At 37.7% G+C, this 19,792-nt stretch overlaps 1 protein-coding gene across 1 annotated transcript; it reads right to left on the reverse strand.

Moving 5' to 3' along the window:
• Positions 1 to 12,293: 12,293 nt before the first annotated feature.
• On the reverse strand, positions 12,294 to 13,870 carry LOC139558887 (forkhead box protein H1-like). The gene is made up of 2 exons (XM_071374400.1): positions 13,054 to 13,870; positions 12,294 to 12,941 (listed from the first exon to the last, which is right to left on the reverse strand). Exons 1-2 carry the CDS (start codon positions 13,537 to 13,539, stop codon positions 12,294 to 12,296), a joined length of 1,134 nt encoding a protein of 377 aa, XP_071230501.1. The 5' UTR covers positions 13,540 to 13,870.
• Between the last annotated feature and the right edge of the window lie 5,922 nt (positions 13,871 to 19,792).

Here is a 19,792-nt window from a genome sequence, read left to right on the forward strand (position 1 = left end):
CATGAGAATATACAGGACTGGGCAAAAACGAGTTGAATCAACGTTGTTTCCGCGTCATTTCAGCCCCCAAAATATATGTACTGACGTTGAATTAACTTGGAAAACCAACTGGATTTTAGTAATCACTCTAGGGCATTTTTTCTTCTTCACCCAACTTCAATCTAAATCCAACGACATTGTGAAATGTTTTGTTGATTTCACGTTGAATTCATGTTAGTTGACAACTCAACCAAATAGAGGTCGAACAGACGCCCAGTGGGTCGCTTTTTAACCAGTTATCACATCAATTAAAATAATTAGATTACATAATTTTATTTTCCAAGTAGACTTTATTGAAAACATATACAAAAGTTAAAAGTCCACAATGACAATAAATGAGAAAAAGTTTGTTACAATCGAAAATAGTGAGCATCACAAGCGTATGTGGGCAAAGGGTACTTCATATAACAGTTTTGAGGTTTTCAGAATTGAGGTTGCCCAAATATTCCAGCAAATTGCTGTCTATGGTTCCAAATTCATACAGTGTATACCTACATAGTTTATTGAAAATAATGCAATTAATATTATTCACTGCAGCATAGCTAGTAGTGCTCATTTACAATGTGTTTTTTTAATGGTATATTTACCAAAGGAGTTGCTTTGTGACTGAACTGACTTTTGAAATATATAGCCTTCTCTGCCAGGGCTTTGCTAAAGGTTGTGGAGAAGTGTTCAAGTAGGTGTACTACTCTCATCTAGTGGTTAATCATATTACATGCAGTTACAGTGTAGTCCATAAACCAGGCATATTGCACATGTCAAGACCGAATATGCCTACTGAAATGGTATTATAAACAATAAAAAAAAATGGGGAATTGATTTTGGCAAACCAACTAGAACTACATTGTATTAGGCCTTTGATTGAATCAAGCTTTAAAGCTGTAATCCTTGATGGTAAAACTTTCAGGTACATTTGCGCTATTACAACAACAAAGAAGTTACTGCAAAACAACAAACACTTGTCTATTTCCATCGGGCATCATTGCACACGCCATAAAACAGCAGAACTATACTCCAATTGTTTTTTACCATGCTGGGTGACGCTCCTCACCTCTGCTTCATCAACAAAACAGATTCCATCTATGGGTTGATAGATTTGTGTAAGTATTTATTAAAAAACTAAGATTTTTAGTTTGTAATCTAACGGTCATACCCACATTCAATTACTTTCTAAATGTGATCCGTTACAGTTACCTGCAAAACATTTTAAATCAGTAACATAACTTTTGGATGACCCAAACTCCGTAAACGTAATCTGATTGATTACCTTCAGTTACTTTTGGATTACTTTTCCCTTAAAGAGGCATTAGAAGAAGTCAAAAAGGATCCATCAAATGCATTTGGTATGTCATCATAGTGGTCTCTGATTTATGATTGGACTCACTCAGGTGGAACAAACTTAAACTTGTGACTTTTTCCGATGCTGAATTGAATGTCGTTGAGAAAACAGAAAGATGTGAACAACAAAAAAATTTACAAACATTCATCTAGTTTTTCACAAGTAATGGAGGGGGGGATCCCTAATAATGACAAATAATACATTTGAGTTAAATTAGACAACCGCATGCGTCATGGCGCATCGATATGTCTATTGCTACTGTTGAAAATAGACGAGGAAACCAGGTTCCTTACTTTTTTGTGTGTGTAATATTTGCAACATTTTAATTTAATATCATTTTCTCACTATTCACGTTATGGCGACATATGCCAGGGGCTTTATGTGTAAAAGTGCATATTTTGCATAGCACACTAAAAATTAGGGGTTCAACAAGGGTTCTTCTAAGATCCTCAAAGTTCTTCGAAGAACCTTAATGGTTTTCGAAAGAACCCCATAGCAGGTGGGGTTCTTCGAGGAACCTCCTTCGTTGGTGGAGGTTCTTGCAGGAGCTGCCCAACTGAAACATTTGGATTTGAAAGGACAGCAGGTGCAGGCACTTATATGAAACATTTAAATTATGTATGTATGTATGATGTAAATATATATTGTTTTATGATGATACCATCTATCTTTTAATATTTGTGAAAATCTTTCTAAATCTGACAATGGACACGATTCATTGGATATCAATCAACAAAGAGGTAAGAACATGTATACTATAAGAATATGTGGAAGGCTAGCTGTATTGCGTGCAGATACAGACGAGGAGGTATACAAAGGTATGTCAATTGGTATGTTAAGCAGATCATTTGCATTTTCCGCCTCCCTTACCTCTTCAATGAAAATCCCATAGACCTCTACATTATGGACAAGGCATGTGTATGAAAACCATTATCAAAACTGCTTTTTTCATTCACATTTACCACAAAAACCAAGGTATAAATACTGTTGTATGCATGTTTTCTTAATCATCGTTATAATTATTATGTTTTGATTCACAGACCATTCCTACACCTCTGATGAGTATAACAGGAAACCTGTTCGATCACCATGCACTGTAAAATCATTCTGGCTATGGATACGGAGAACATCAACAAGCCAGAGGATATACCCATTGGACTTGGGGCTCTGCTGGGAGTCTACCTACAATTTCGATTTTTGTATTCTGCTTTGCCACTAAAATCATAATAAACACTAACATCTAAAATATTGTGTTATTGTTGTTTTTGTTGTGTGTGTTATTAATCATATTAATATTAGGGGAGGGGGGTAGTTCAAAAATGAAGCCCAAAAGGTTATTGAAAAGGTTCTCCGAGGATCCATTAAAATGGTTATTTTAAGAACTTGTAGTGGTTCCCCAACAGTTTCCATTTGAAGAACCTCTAATGGATACTCCGGGAACATTTTATTTTTTAGAGTGCAGTTCTTCGTCGTGGCTTAGCTTCCTGTGTTATTTAATAGGATATAGGCCGAGGCTATTTTCTTCAAATACAGGTTCAACCTGTGTAACAACATACATTCAAAAACATAGGCCATTATATTTTCTATAGGAAAAAAGTGTATAGACCTAAATATTGTCTATTTAGCCATGGATATCTCTTGATTGGTGCCTGGAAAAAACATGAGAATATACAGGACTGGGCAAAAACGAGTTGAATCAACGTTGTTTCCGCGTCATTTCAGCCCCCAAAATATATGTACTGACGTTGAATTAACTTGGAAAACCAACTGGATTTTAGTAATCACTCTAGGGCATTTTTTCTTCTTCACCCAACTTCAATCTAAATCCAACGACATTGTGAAATGTTTTGTTGATTTCACGTTGAATTCATGTTAGTTGACAACTCAACCAAATAGAGGTCGAACAGACGCCCAGTGGGTCGCTTTTTAACCAGTTATCACATCAATTAAAATAATTAGATTACATAATTTTATTTTCCAAGTAGACTTTATTGAAAACATATACAAAAGTTAAAAGTCCACAATGACAATAAATGAGAAAAAGTTTGTTACAATCGAAAATAGTGAGCATCACAAGCGTATGTGGGCAAAGGGTACTTCATATAACAGTTTTGAGGTTTTCAGAATTGAGGTTGCCCAAATATTCCAGCAAATTGCTGTCTATGGTTCCAAATTCATACAGTGTATACCTACATAGTTTATTGAAAATAATGCAATTAATATTATTCACTGCAGCATAGCTAGTAGTGCTCATTTACAATGTGTTTTTTTAATGGTATATTTACCAAAGGAGTTGCTTTGTGACTGAACTGACTTTTGAAATATATAGCCTTCTCTGCCAGGGCTTTGCTAAAGGTTGTGGAGAAGTGTTCAAGTAGGTGTACTACTCTCATCTAGTGGTTAATCATATTACATGCAGTTACAGTGTAGTCCATAAACCAGGCATATTGCACATGTCAAGACCGAATATGCCTACTGAAATGGTATTATAAACAATAAAAAAAAATGGGGAATTGATTTTGGCAAACCAACTAGAACTACATTGTATTAGGCCTTTGATTGAATCAAGCTTTAAAGCTGTAATCCTTGATGGTAAAACTTTCAGGTACATTTGCGCTATTACAACAACAAAGAAGTTACTGCAAAACAACAAACACTTGTCTATTTCCATCGGGCATCATTGCACACGCCATAAAACAGCAGAACTATACTCCAATTGTTTTTTACCATGCTGGGTGACGCTCCTCACCTCTGCTTCATCAACAAAACAGATTCCATCTATGGGTTGATAGATTTGTGTAAGTATTTATTAAAAAACTAAGATTTTCAGTTTGTAATCTAACGGTCATACCCACATTCAATTACTTTCTAAATGTGATCCGTTACAGTTACCTGCAAAACATTTTAAATCAGTAACATAACTTTTGGATGACCCAAACTCCGTAAACGTAATCTGATTGATTACCTTCAGTTACTTTTGGATTACTTTTCCCTTAAAGAGGCATTAGAAGAAGTCAAAAAGGATCCATCAAATGCATTTGGTATGTCATCATAGTGGTCTCTGATTTATGATTGGACTCACTCAGGTGGAACAAACTTAAACTTGTGACTTTTTCCGATGCTGAATTGAATGTCGTTGAGAAAACAGAAAGATGTGAACAACAATTTTTTTTACAAACATTCATCTAGTTTTTCACAAGTAATGGAGGGGGGATCCCTAATAATGACAAATAATACATTTGAGTTAAATTAGACAACCGCATGCGTCATGGCGCATCGATATGTCTATTGCTACTGTTGAAAATAGACGAGGAAACCAGGTTCCTTACTTTTTTGTGTGTGTAATATTTGCAACATTTTAATTTAATATCATTTTCTCACTATCCACGTTATGGCGACATATGCCAGGGGCTTTATGTGTAAAAGTGCATATTTTGCATAGCACACTAAAAATTAGGGGTTCAACAAGGGTTCTTCTAAGATCCTCAAAGTTCTTCGAAGAACCTTAATGGTTTTCGAAAGAACCCCATAGCAGGTGGGGTTCTTCGAGGAACCTCCTTCGTTGGTGGAGGTTCTTGCAGGAGCTGCCCAACTGAAACATTTGGATTTGAAAGGACAGCAGGTGCAGGCACTTATATGAAACATTTAAATTATGTATGTATGTATGATGTAAATATATATTGTTTTATGATGATACCATCTATCTTTTAATATTTGTGAAAATCTTTCTAAATCTGACAATGGACACGATTCATTGGATATCAATCAACAAAGAGGTAAGAACATGTATACTATAAGAATATGTGGAAGGCTAGCTGTATTGCGTGCAGATACAGACGAGGAGGTATACAAAGGTATGTCAATTGGTATGTTAAGCAGATCATTTGCATTTTCCGCCTCCCTTACCTCTTCAATGAAAATCCCATAGACCTCTACATTATGGACAAGGCATGTGTATGAAAACCATTATCAAAACTGCTTTTTTCATTCACATTTACCACAAAAACCAAGGTATAAATACTGTTGTATGCATGTTTTCTTAATCATCGTTATAATTATTATGTTTTGATTCACAGACCATTCCTACACCTCTGATGAGTATAACAGGAAACCTGTTCGATCACCATGCACTGTAAAATCATTCTGGCTATGGATACGGAGAACATCAACAAGCCAGAGGATATACCCATTGGACTTGGGGCTCTGCTGGGAGTCTACCTACAATTTCGATTTTTGTATTCTGCTTTGCCACTAAAATCATAATAAACACTAACATCTAAAATATTGTGTTATTGTTGTTTTTGTTGTGTGTGTTATTAATCATATTAATATTAGGGGAGGGGGGTAGTTCAAAAATGAAGCCCAAAAGGTTATTGAAAAGGTTCTCCGAGGATCCATTAAAATGGTTATTTTAAGAACTTGTAGTGGTTCCCCAACAGTTTCCATTTGAAGAACCTCTAATGGATACTCCGGGAACATTTTATTTTTTAGAGTGCAGTTCTTCGTCGTGGCTTAGCTTCCTGTGTTATTTAATAGGATATAGGCCGAGGCTATTTTCTTCAAATACAGGTTCAACCTGTGTAACAACATACATTCAAAAACATAGGCCATTATATTTTCTATAGGAAAAAAGTGTATAGACCTAAATATTGTCTATTTAGCCATGGATATCTCTTGATTGGTGCCTGGAAAAAACATGAGAATATACAGGACTGGGCAAAAACGAGTTGAATCAACGTTGTTTCCGCGTCATTTCAGCCCCCAAAATATATGTACTGACGTTGAATTAACTTGGAAAACCAACTGGATTTTAGTAATCACTCTAGGGCATTTTTTCTTCTTCACCCAACTTCAATCTAAATCCAACGACATTGTGAAATGTTTTGTTGATTTCACGTTGAATTCATGTTAGTTGACAACTCAACCAAATAGAGGTCGAACAGACGCCCAGTGGGTCGCTTTTTAACCAGTTATCACATCAATTAAAATAATTAGATTACATAATTTTATTTTCCAAGTAGACTTTATTGAAAACATATACAAAAGTTAAAAGTCCACAATGACAATAAATGAGAAAAAGTTTGTTACAATCGAAAATAGTGAGCATCACAAGCGTATGTGGGCAAAGGGTACTTCATATAACAGTTTTGAGGTTTTCAGAATTGAGGTTGCCCAAATATTCCAGCAAATTGCTGTCTATGGTTCCAAATTCATACAGTGTATACCTACATAGTTTAATGAAAATAATGCAATTAATATTATTCACTGCAGCATAGCTAGTAGTGCTCATTTACAATGTGTTTTTTTTAATGGTATATTTACCAAAGGAGTTGCTTTGTGACTGAACTGACTTTTGAAATATATAGCCTTCTCTACCAGGGCTTTGCTAAAGGTTGTGGTGAAGTGTTCAAGTAGGTGTACTACTCTCATCTAGTGGTTAATCATATTACATGCAGTTACAGTGTAGGCCATAAACCAGGCATATTGCACATGTCAAGACCGAATATGCCTACTGAAAGGGTATTATAAACAATAAAAAAAATGGGGAATTGACTTCTGCAAACCAACTAGAACTACATTGTATTAGGCCTTTGATTGAATCAAGCTTTAAAGCTGTAATCCTTGATGGTAAAACTTTCAGGTACATTTGCGGTATTACAACAACAAAGAAGTTACTGCAAAACAACAAACACTTGTCTATTTCCATCGGGCATCATTGCACACGCCATAAAACAGCAGAACTATACTCCAATTGCTTTTTACCATGCTGGGTGACGCTCCTCACCTCTGCTTCATCAACAAAACAGATTCCATCTATGGGTTGATAGATTTGTGTAAGTATTTATTAAAAAACTAAGATTTTTAGTTTGTAATCTAACGGTCATACCCACATTCGATTACTTTCTAAATGTGATCCGTTACAGTTACCTACAAAACATTTTAAATCAGTAACATAACTTTTGGATGACCCAAACTCAGTAACGTAATCTGATTAATTACATTCAGTTACTTTTGGATTACTTTTCCCTTAAAGAGGCATTAGAAGACAAAAAGGATCCATCAAATGCATTTGGTATGTCATCATAATGGTCTCTGATTTATGATTGGACTCACTCAGGTGGAACAAACTTAAACTTGCGACTTTTTCCGATACTGAATTGAATGTCGTTGAGAAAACAGAAAGATGTCCATTTATTTTTTTTCACAAACATTCATCTAGTTTTTCACAAGTAATGGAGGGGGGATCCCTAATAATGACAAATAATACATTTGAGTTAAATTAGACAACCGCATGCGTCATGGCGCATCGATATGTCTATTCCTACTGTTGACAATAGACGAGGAAACCAGGTTCCTTACTTTTTTGTGTGTGTAATATTTGCACAATTTTAATTTAATATAACTTTCTCACTATCCACGTTATGGCGACACATATGCCAGGGGCTTTATGCGTAAAAGTGCATATTTTGCATAACACACTCTAAAAATTAGGGGTTCAACAAGGGTTCTAAGATCCTCAAAGTTCATCGAAGAACCTTAATGTTTTTCGAAAGAACCCCATAGCAGGTGGGGTTAATCGAGGAATCTAGAATAAAAAGAAACGCACACCTATTTAGGCGAGGTGCTGGCTAGCGGAGTAGAAAACATAAAAATAAAGGAGAGCCGAACACTCTAGAAGCTCAGATGCAAAAATGTAATTACCAACGTTTCGACAGCCAAGCTGTCTTCATCAGGGTATAATCACAAACACTGCGGGATGACTCGTTTATATAGTGTCAAAAGACACACGGGTGTCTGTAATCATGGCCAAGAGTGGCCTAATATCATTGGTTAATTCTCAATATTGAAATGGCATACAAAGAGCAGCATACAAAAAACAAATGGATAGCATACAATCATAGATTCATTTTAGACTACACAAGCTTACAAACAATTACAATGGCAAAGTCACAATAATCACAAGAATGGCTTCAGATCAAAGTCTACGTTGAGACCGAAGGGAGCAAGGGTCTTTAAATTAAAGATCCAGGCAGCCTCTCGTTTTAACAATAAATGATCAAGGTCACCCCCTCTCATAGGGAGGGAGACATGTTCGATGCCAATATAACGCAGAGACGAAATCGAGTGGCCTGCCTCCAAAAAGTGGGCCGCAACTGGGTAAGTCAAGTTTTTGCACCTAGTGGTGCTACGATGCTCGGAGATACGTACTTTAATTCGCGGTTTGTTTTACCCACATAATTTTTACCACAAGGACAAGTTATAAGATAAATAACTGCCTTAGTGGAGCACGTAATAACACCTTTGATTGGGATCGACTTCCCTGTTTGTGGGTGTTTGAAGGATCTGCATTTATAAGTGCCATTGCATTGAGCACAGCCAGTACACTTATAATTTCCATCCAGTAGGGGCGCAAATAGACGTTGTTCAGGAATATCTTGGGGTGGTAAATCAGTGTACCAATTGGTCTCTGAGATTTCTGCCCCGCGAAAATACGACCAAGGGGAGGTCCGAAAACACATTACCGAGACTATCATCGGATTTTAGAATGTGCCAATGTTTGTGAACTATTCCCTTAATTTGTTCAGAGCGCTTTGAATAGCGGGTAGTTAGAATGCAAGAATGCGTCTTTTTGCGAGACTGCGCTTGAAAAAGGTCATGTCTCGTTTTGTTTTGAATTTTCTCAATGGCAATATTAATCTGATCATATTTGTACCCCCTCTCCTTGAACTTTCTTTCCGTCTCAGCCATATTTCTGTCGAAATCGGATTGTTTTTTGCAAATTCTTTTGATTCGACAGAATTTGCTGTAGGGCAAACTATTTTTCAAGGGAAGTGGCACTGTCAGCCCTCAACAAACTGTTACGATCAGTGTAACTGATCAGTGTCTCTTTACAGTGTCCTGTAAAGATCAGTGTATAGAACATTATTTTCACACAAGATCAGAATATCATGAAAACTGATTTGACGTGTATCAGATTGCATAGTAAATCTCAAATGTTCAGAACAGGAGTTAAGAAAAGCATGGAATGCCTGGAGCTGTTTTGCATCACCCCTCCATAGAACAAAAATATCATCAATATACCGTTTCCAAATAATGATGTTATGCAAGAAAACAATTTTGAGAGGATTGAAAATAGACTGTTTCTCCATGTAACCCAAATACAAATTAGCATAGTTAGGAGCCATGGGGGATCCCATAGCAGTACCCTTCGTCTGAATAAAGAAATCATTTAGAAACATGAAATAGTTGTGTGTGAGTACTATTTCAGCCAATGTTATAATGCATTCACTGGAAGATAGTTCATTAGGGTCACGTTGCAGAAGAAAATGTTCCATAGCTTCAATACCGCCCTCGTGAGGAATATTTGTGTATAACGACTCAACATCAAAAGTAACTAACAAAGTATTCTCAGGGAGAGGCTCAAGAGATTCTATGATAGAGATCATACTGCTGGTGTCCTTTACAAAGGAGGGGAGCTGTTCTGCGAGTGGTCTAATAAAAAAAGTCAACAAAAGTAGATAGAGGGGCTGTTACTGCATCAATGCCCGCTACAATAGGGCGCCCTGCAGGTTTTGTAACATTCTTATGTAATTTCGGCAAAGTATAAAAGGGGCAATTTTAGGGTGTTGAATAGCTGAACCGTTACTTTTATAATTCATCCTAATAAAGTTTGTTTTAAATAAAATAATGTCGGGAAAGAACAATAGTTGAATTTATAGTTAGTTATTTTTTAATCAACAACCCATTTAGGCTGGGTGGATGTCTTGCTTTGACCACACCCTCCTTCCTTCCTCCTGATCTGCCTCTCCCACCCATCCATGTGTTTATATGGACAGAAAAGAGCAGCTCCGAGCTGTCCAATCAGGCTCAGTGTCTAGTGTCTCCATCATTCCACGTCCACAGTTCATCTGAGAAGGTCCTGATATCAGTGCTCTGTGTGTGACTTGGTGTGAGAAGAACTCTACAACGAACAAGATGCAGAACGTAACAGAGGACACCATGGGAACTCTCATACCTCACAAGTGTCCATCCACGTATATTGCCTGAAGAGTGTTCAACGAAGGTGTTAGTGGCGGTTCTAGCTTGTATGTCTCCCTTCAGCACCTTCATGTTTTATTTACACATTTTGAACAACGCAAATAAATAATCATAACATTTAAAACTATATAACTATAAATATATATATACAAAAATAAGACTCATAAATATCAAAAAGTATCAAAGACAAATAGAAACAAATTGTAGTATATAAATACAAATAAAAAAGAATTATTACACTACTACCCTATTGCTAACAAAAAACACTAATAGAATAACACGTTTAACATATATATATATATATATATATATATATTCAATAAAGTTTATTTGGAAAATAAAATGTTGCTATAGGCTTACTTGATGCGTGCAGTATATCAGGGGTGTCAAACCCATTCCATGGAGGGCCTAGTGTCTGCAGGTTTTTGATTTTTCCTTTCAATGAAGCCCTAGACAACCAGGTGTTGGAAGTACCTTACTAATTATTGACCTTAATTCATCAATCAAGTACAAGGGTGAAGCGAAACCCCCAGGGTCTCTGTGGAATGAGTTTGAAACCTGTGCAGTATATGTTCCAAATAAATGTCACTTGGAAACAGCTTAAGAAAATGCGGCTACTTTGTTGTTATTCTGGCTGCACTTTTTGACTGTAAGTTAGCCGTAGTTGGTTAGCTAGCAAGTAAGGAATAAGAACGTCGGCAGCAAGTATGGCAATGGTACATTTAGAACAAACGACTGGGTCGCATCCATAGATACAGAAACTGAACGACTGCGTCACGTCTCTAGCAACCAAACCTATAGAACGAACAACCAGCCAGCTTGGTTAGCAACCCTAGATTTGTGTCGGGACTATATCTTGTGGAAGGATGAAATAGTGTGAATAAATTCATCAAAATAACGTTAACGAAAATGTCAATAATTATTTGAATATGTTGGTAATCCGTGGTATAAAAGTGATAATGCCCTCGAAGCCGGTGTTGGAGGGTATATTGGCATGGTTTGGCAAATATTGCCCAAAATATCCTCCAAACACTGGCTTCGATTTATTGTCGAAATATTGTCTATATAGCAATGGACATCTCTTGAAATTGGGGCGGCAGCGTAGCATAGTGGTTAGAGCGTTGGAATAGTAACCTATCAAATACCGAGTTGACAAGGTTCATAATCTGTCGTTCTGCCCCTGAACAACCCATTGTTCCTAGACCTTCATTGAAAATAAGAATTTGTTCTGAACTTACTTGCCTAGTTCCGCCTAAAGCCGTCCCTCTAGAAAATGTGTGGGTTAAATTAGTGTTCCGCATTGCCACTGCAGGGCGCCTTTTAACCAGTTATCACATCAATTAAAATAATTAGATTACATAATTTTCTTTTCCAAGTAGACTTTATTGAAAACATATACAAAAGTTAAAAGTCCACAATGACAATAAATGAAAAAAAGTTTGTTACAACTCAAAAATGTAAATCAAATATGGAGGTCGAACTGATGTCTGTGCCCAGCAGGGCGCCAGTTATCACATCAATTAAAATAATTCGATTACATAATTATATTTACCAAGGATTCCTTATTGAAAACATATACAAAAGTTAAAAGTCCACAATGACAATAAAAGAAAAAAAAAGTTTGTTACAATCCAAAATAGTGAGCATCAAAAGCGTTAATCAGTGTTCCGCATTGCCACTGTCTAATAACGGATGTAAAAAAAGAACGATAGCAAAAATTAGTTATGAAAAAATTATTTCATATTCCACATTTAGGGGGGCCACAATTGTTGACACAGGGGCAGCCCCCGAACCGCTAGTGCGATTGCATTTCGTATTTTTTTTCAATAAACTTTTAACCTAGTTTAAACTTTTAACCTAGTTTTAACCAAGTTTGTTACAATCCAAAATAGTGAGCATCACAAGCGTATGTGGGCAAAGGGTACTTCAAATAACAGTTAAGTGGTGGGTCGGCAAAACGAGGAGCAACGCTGGGTCTGGAGTGGATCAGATAGGAGGGCTCAGCACACATGCACATCTTCTTGATATGCCTTACATCACCATCACCAATGAGTCCGTGGACTGTGGTTGCCACTGTCGTGTAGCTGGGGTAACCTTCACCTGCGCGGGGAACAAGGTTAATCTCCACAGATGGAGAGTCCCAGCTCATCCTCGTGGTCCCAACTCCTCTCTCCGCGCGCAATGGCGGTTGATCCGTTGGCGCGCTGGACACAACCGCAAATGCAGCGGGTCTTGGGCTCAGACGAGAAGGACTGTTTCTGTTCAAGATGGATTCGATGGAGAAAGGACTACTGAACTTCACCCCGCTTCTCTTCTGGATATGAAGCCTAGTGTGGGTTGGTGTTGTTGAGGTGGCAAAGCGCTCTGATATCTGTTCTGCCTCCATTCGCACTTTGGTGGACAACTCCGGGAACAAGTCCAGTATGCCCTTGAAGTGGCGTCTTGCCATCTTCGCTGTAATTGGACTCTCGTCGACTTTCCAGAAATTCTTCTTTGAGTGTGGCAAATATGGACTAACTGGAACCTGAAATAGATAAACAAGATAAACAAATTAATGTCTATTAATCTCAGGGTGGTTGAATCAAGCATACAATAAGTACTGTCTGATACGGTTGATATACTTGTTGTGGACATACCTTGACAAAACAATCGTTGGATGATAAGCAGACCCTGATGTTGTTCTCGATGCCTTTTCTGTCTCCTGAGAGGAAAGCTCCCAACTTGTCCATCAACTGCAAATGATAGCACTCGTCATTAATTAAGCACCAGTAATTCCTTTTCAGATCAACATTGAAATGACACCCTGGGTGATAAAATATTGGTTTTACCTGACTAAATGTGAGCATCTTGTCTGGAGAGTCCTGAATGACATAAGCAATCAGTCCCAGATAGGTGGTGCTCTTCTTCTTGCCATAACGTTGGTTCTTCCTTCGCTGAACAACGTTGGACGGAGCCTGTGGAGGTAGGAGAGTTCCCATGATGTTCTCTGTCGTGTTCTGCATCTTTGACGGACCCTGTGGAGGTAGGAGAGTTCCCATGATATTCTCTGTCGTGTTCGGCATCTTTGACGGAGCCTGTGGAGGTAGGAGAGTTCCCATGATGTTCTCTGTCGTGTTCTGCATCTTTTTCGTTGTAGAGTTCTTCTCACACCAAGTCACACACAGAGCACTGATATCAGGACCTTCTCAGATGAACTGTTAACCTGGAATGATGCCGTTCCAGACCTCTGGATATATGTCCTGCTAGAACAATAGGACAACGGAAGGTGCGCATTCTACATTAACTAGGCCTATAGGACCTTTTCATACTGAGAGAAGGTGTTAAACGGCGGGGCGGGGCGCTGAGGGGGGACATGTAGAGTTTGTCCTTCTCTTTAGGATTTTCTTATTTTTAGATTACCATGGTTCGACTATAATTTTCGTTATTATGAAATAATCAGTTATATGACAAACGTGCGGCCTGTTTACTCAAAATGCTGATATTGTCCAGTACTAGGTCATGCGTTGTGTGTGCTTTATTTGTTCCCCATTATAAGTCGGTAGAGTCCCACTGTTGCCCTGGCATGATTTAAGACTTTTAACCCCTTGTGAACATTGTGTGGTTACAGACTTCTGGTTTGTACCATTGGATTCGTCTAGTGTGTCTGGGTCAACCATTAGTCTATCTGATTAACTGAGCTAGAGCGGTGATGGTGAGACACTGAGTCTTTTTTGTTGTTGACAAAAACGTATGTAGAGTCAGAATTAAAAGCTATTAAAAGTTATCTATGTAAAGTTGACACTCTCACGAACATTCATGCAGCATGCTTTGATCATTTAGGCTCACAAACTACAGAAGAGTAACGGCGGGTGAGTGAAATGAGTGAGGAGTCAAATGCAGAGAGCGAAATGAACGGGAAAACGCTTTAATGTCCTTCAAAAACGTAACAGGTCCAAACATGGGTGAATGCCCAAAACACTGGCGCTAAACAAAACCCAAACCTTGTTAAAAACACTGGACAGCGAAAAACCCAAAACAAGACACGCTACATCACCAAACGTAACAACCAATAAGCCCGCACAAACACTAGCGGGCAAAACGAACCTAAATAGCACCCATCCCAAAACGCCAACAAGGAACAGGTGAAAACAATTAGACCGAAATAAACGAAAAGGAAAAAGGGATCGGTGGCAGCTAGTAGACCGGTGACGACGACCGCCGAGCGCCACCCGAACAGGAAGGGGAGCCACCTTCGGTGGTATTCGTGACAAGAAGAGTAATTTGTAGGTAAGGGGTTCTTCATAGAAGATCATAGAAAATCCTAGAACATAGTGTCTATAATATTTTAATAAGCTCAAATAGTTGCTGTCACAAACCCTTAACTCCCAACAACAAAACTCCACACAGTTGTCACTGACTATAGTCATCTCCGTCTGAGCAAACCATTTCTGTACTTACAGCATTCGGGAAAAAATCATTTGTATCAGATTTTTGCTTTGGCTGACCTTTTTTTAAATGTATTGACATTTGTCAATGAAACTCATGAATGCAATTATTTTGTCTGTGCAGTTGTAGCTAACTGGTGGTGAAGGCGTATGAGTATTTCCTTTGATAACAAATTCTTTGAAAGTGGCCCATGTAGCAGTACCTTAATAAATCTTTCACTAAGACTTTCATCTTCTTTGACATAACTGTACTCTACCAGCCCTGGCTATGTGTCTACTGTGTATTGATTCTGTAACATTACTGTGTGATTTTATTGCACTTTTAAAATACATAATCAAGCAATTTATTGGTCATTCACAGTCAGAAAACAATCTAAATAAATCAAACCTATAAAATCCATTCTTCTTAGAGTAATGTGTACACTCCAACATCCACAGTCACAGCACTCACCACCATGTCCCCCTCCAACATTTTAGTTTTCTAACCTTGAAGACAGAGGGGGTTGATGTGATGGGGAGAGAGAGAGACTACTATTAGCCAGACATTGAACACTGAGGCCTTTAATCATAGGACATATTAAATATATGCATGGGTGTTTAATATATAGTTGACATATTTTACATATACAATAGTAGTAGGCCTAAGTAATGATATTATGTTTAAATATACAGTCTATTTAGCTACATATGTTTAGTAACATGATGTAAATGTAAACCCAGGATAGCCCTCTCCTTTGCTGAACACCTCTGATTCACAAACTGTCTCACTATATAGACTCCACTGTCCTGTCGTTCTCCTTGTTAAGTGACTGTGACTGTTAACATGGGGAGAGGAATTTACAACCACGTTGCCAAGTTGGGCTCCATAAAACACCCTGTTTTATTAATCCAATTGAGATGCAGGGGAGTAGGTGTGTCCAAACCTTTGACTGGTAATGTGTATATATACAGTACCAGTCAAAAGTTTGGACACACCTACTCATTCAAGGGTTTTTTATTTTTTATTTCTACATTGTAGAATAATAGTGAATACATCAAAACTATGAAATAACACATGGAATCATGTATTAACCAAAAAGTGTTAAACAAATCAAAATCGATTTTATATTTGAGATTCTCAACCAGCTTCATGAGGTAGTCACCTGGAATGCGTTTCAAATAACAGGTGTGTTTTGTTAAAAGTTAATTTGTGGAATTTATTTCCTTATTAGTGCGTTTGAGCCAATCAGTTGTGTTGTGACATGGTAGGGGTGGTATACAGAAGATAGCCATATTTGGTGAAAGACCAATTCTATATTATTGCAAGAACAGCTAAAATGAGCAAAGAGAAACGACAGTCACTACTTTAAGACATGAAGTTCAGTCAATGCGGAAAATGTCAAGAACCTTGAAAGTTTCTTTTAGTGCAGTCGCAAAAACTATCAAGCTCTATGATGAAACTGGCTCTCATGAGGAGGAGAACAGATGATCTCTGCATGTATGGTTCCCACCATGAAGCATGGAGGAGGTGTGATGGTGTGGGGGTGCTTTGCTGCCATTAGGCTGACACTTAACCACAAGTGGATCTTCCAGCAAGACAATAATCCCAAGCACACATCAAAATCTACAAATAAATAGTTAATTGACCATAAAATCAACATTTTGCGATGGCCATCAGTCTCCGGATTTAAACCCTATCGAAAACAGGGGTGCCAATCATTTTGGCACTTATCTTTTTGAGAAAAAAATAATGAATTGTTAAACAAAATATCTTTCTCTGAGTAATTGTATTACTATAAAAGTATGTATTTCCCAAATTTTTGGAGCGTACAATATAGCTCAGTATTGGTATTATTTATAGACAAAAGGCCCATACACCTGGCCCACCATTGGACTACTATCCCTCCATTGGACTACATTTATTTTGTAATAATCAAATGTTTAGACCCCTAAAACTCAACTCTGGACCTTGAAGCCAGTTCCACTGCATATATTTGTTCCCCCTCTAGTCAGGGACTGATTTATTTAAACCTCTGACACCAGGTGGCTCCTGAGTGGTGCAGCGGTCTAAGGCACTTCATCTCAGCCCAAGAAGAGTCAATACAGTCCCCTGGCTGTATCACATCCAGCTGTGATTGGGAGTCCCATAGGGCAAAACACAAATGGCCCAGCAATGTCTGCTTAGGCTGTCATTGTAAATACAAATTTGTTCTTAACTGACTTGACTGGATTAAATAAAGGTTACATTTAAGAAAGAAAAACATATATTATCAGGTAGAACAGAAAACCAGCAGGCTCCTGACCTCGTGGGGGAGGAGTTGAGTACACCTGGTTTAGACCCCTGTCCCTAAAGACAAACAAACGGTGAAAAAAAATGTAAATAATCTGTGGATGGGTCGGGGTAAGGTCAAAACTGTGATTTCGAAACGTTCCAATGTGAAAAACTATTTACTGCATGTGAATGGTACAGGTAGCCTCATCAGTAAGCCCTTTTTTCCCTGGACAATGGAACTGATAGGCCTAAATGGGGGAGAATAATTGGACTATAGGTAGGGCCTTTAGGCTCCAGTTTTTGTGTAAAATAGTAGTCGAGCCACATTAAATAATGCCTGGGATAAATATTTAGTAGACTGGATAAAGTATGTTTATAATTTATTCCGTATAGGCTTACAAAACCAAAATTACATATTAAATTAACTTCAAATGTATATTGTTTTCAAACGATTTAGACTACTAGCTATATGTAGAAGGAAGGTTTTTAAAAAACAGCGTCGTCAATCTCATGTAAGGCTTATCTATTACAGTCTAATACAGTTATTTGAGTAAAACGAAAGAAAATAAACAGCCCATTTGAACCAACAATATTTAAAGCTTACTCGATGATTACAAAACAACATGGACTGCACTGACTGTTTTATCAAATGACATGTGAATTATAAGACGTGCTTACAAAGATGTCCTGAACTTCAGGGATAGATCTTGCATTGAGAATTTCGACCATTATTGTTTTAAAATAACCATATAATGAATCAATGAAACACAAAAAACATTGTTTTAATTAAAAACCAGGAGGATCCAGTTAAGTCTGAGGGACATTTCCTCAGGGCCCCGCCCCGCTGTTTCCCACCTTCTCCTGGTATGAAAAGGTCCTATAGGCCTAGTTAACCTGGAATGCACACCTGTAGGTGTAGTTATACCCTGTGCCTACATATGCTTATGATGATCACCGTTTTACATGGTAAAAAACGTTTTTCACTTCTCATTATGCACCTTTAAGTCGTTTTTGTCTCATTATAGTGTATAACAACTTAATAAGCTACTTTTACCCATTCATGTGCTCCCATCCCTGATTAAATTGGTAACATTTTTATATACATTGTTATTCTATAACCTTGACAATGTCAATGTATGCGTTTCAGTAGACAATGTCAATGTATGCGTTTATAAATGTCTGTTGACACAGTTTGAACCTCTCATTTAAAGAAAACATCTAAGAAAAACTTGGACATTTGTAGCCAGCTGGTGTTTTTTCTTACAGGTTGATGTTATATTTCGTAGACATAGAAATCAGATTCGTTCTTTGTTCAAATCTAATTCGCAATAAAAGTAGGATGGTCCTAATCTGATTATATGATCATTTGGGTATCTATACAAAAACGAAGTTCAATGTAAGACCTAAGGTTCAATGGCTACAATATCAAGGATTTAAGGGCAGATTTAAAAACGTTTTGTTCATCACCTCATGTCTTGTTGTAGTCATTATGTTTTGTACTCTTTAAGAATTTATTTATAAAATGTTTTTTTTCTTTCATTCTACCTAAATAACTGGACATTTTTATCAAATGGATGATTTAAGTTGTTTGGTCAGCTATTTTCCACAAACAACGTTTTTTTTATTTTTAAGTTCGTTATATACAAAGGACCCTAACCTCATTGAAATGATGTTCACCTCACTCATCTCTTCCATTGTCCCAGCTAATGCGTTCTGTATAACAAAGGCTTCTGTGTCATTTGCATCCACTAAATATGTATTAGACATTCACAGGACTACAACATTCGGAATGCTGTGAAGTGCTTCCTTGCCACTCACAGTTTTAGCCTATAATTGAAAAGCAGATAAACAGGGGACTGTTTTATAAATGCTTTTTTCCTTGCCTGTGTATCGTTTAGGCAATCCTGCTTTGTATAGCTTTCTCCATCCTAACATTCCATTGAATGTGATTCAACAATTCTTCACTAGATGGAAATGTTGGACAGGAAATGAACTACTGTTCAGCGAAAAGTAACCTCAATTCTAGGACTACACTGAGATATTTTGTAGGCTGATTGATAGGCCAGGCCTGCCAATGCAGTTTCAATAACGCGTGCTACTTTAGGTTAACCCTGCAGTGATGTCTAGTTTATAAATAATGAACGTAATTTTTTTAATTCATTTTTTCACGACTATGAAGATTGTGTTTTGGATAGCTCTAGGTAATAGTAAATGGGCTAGGCCTACATGGGCTTGAACCGGCTTGAACTCATCACATTAGTATGCTATAATAGGCCTGCAGAGAAATATCCATTGTCATCTCCAAGTCCTGTGCATTTTACATTTATTTAACTAAGCAAGTCAGTTAAGAACTAATTCTTATTTACAATGAAGGCCTACCCCAGCCAAACCCTAACTACGCTGGGCCAATTGTGCGCCACCCTATGGGACTCCCAATCACGGCCGGTTGCGATACAGCCTGGAATCGAACCAGAGTCTGTAGTGACGCCTCTAGCACTGAGATGCAGTGCCTTAGACCGATGCGCCACTCGGGAGCCCATCTGGTCCACAGCATAGGGTTTGTGTAGCCCAGTCCAGCCGGCGATTCGAATTCCCGCCATAACGACTTCATTCTTTTCCCATTTGTCCCAAAATCATGCATTCAGAATCTTGACTGAGGCACGTAGCTAGTGGGATGAACGTCAGTGCATATGAACCCAA

Source organism: Salvelinus alpinus, chromosome 29 (genome assembly GCF_045679555.1).
Source record: "Salvelinus alpinus chromosome 29, SLU_Salpinus.1, whole genome shotgun sequence".
Lineage (NCBI taxonomy): Eukaryota > Metazoa > Chordata > Actinopteri > Salmoniformes > Salmonidae > Salvelinus > Salvelinus alpinus.

Coding starts and splice junctions, on each gene's coding strand:
- LOC139558887 (XM_071374400.1), bottom strand. CDS start 13,539: ATGCAGAACACGACAGAGAACATCATGGGAACTCTCCTACCTCCACAG. Junction 12,942..13,053: donor CCAACGATTGTTTTGTCAAG/GTATGTCCACAA, acceptor TATCTATTTCAG/GTTCCAGTTAGTCCATATTT.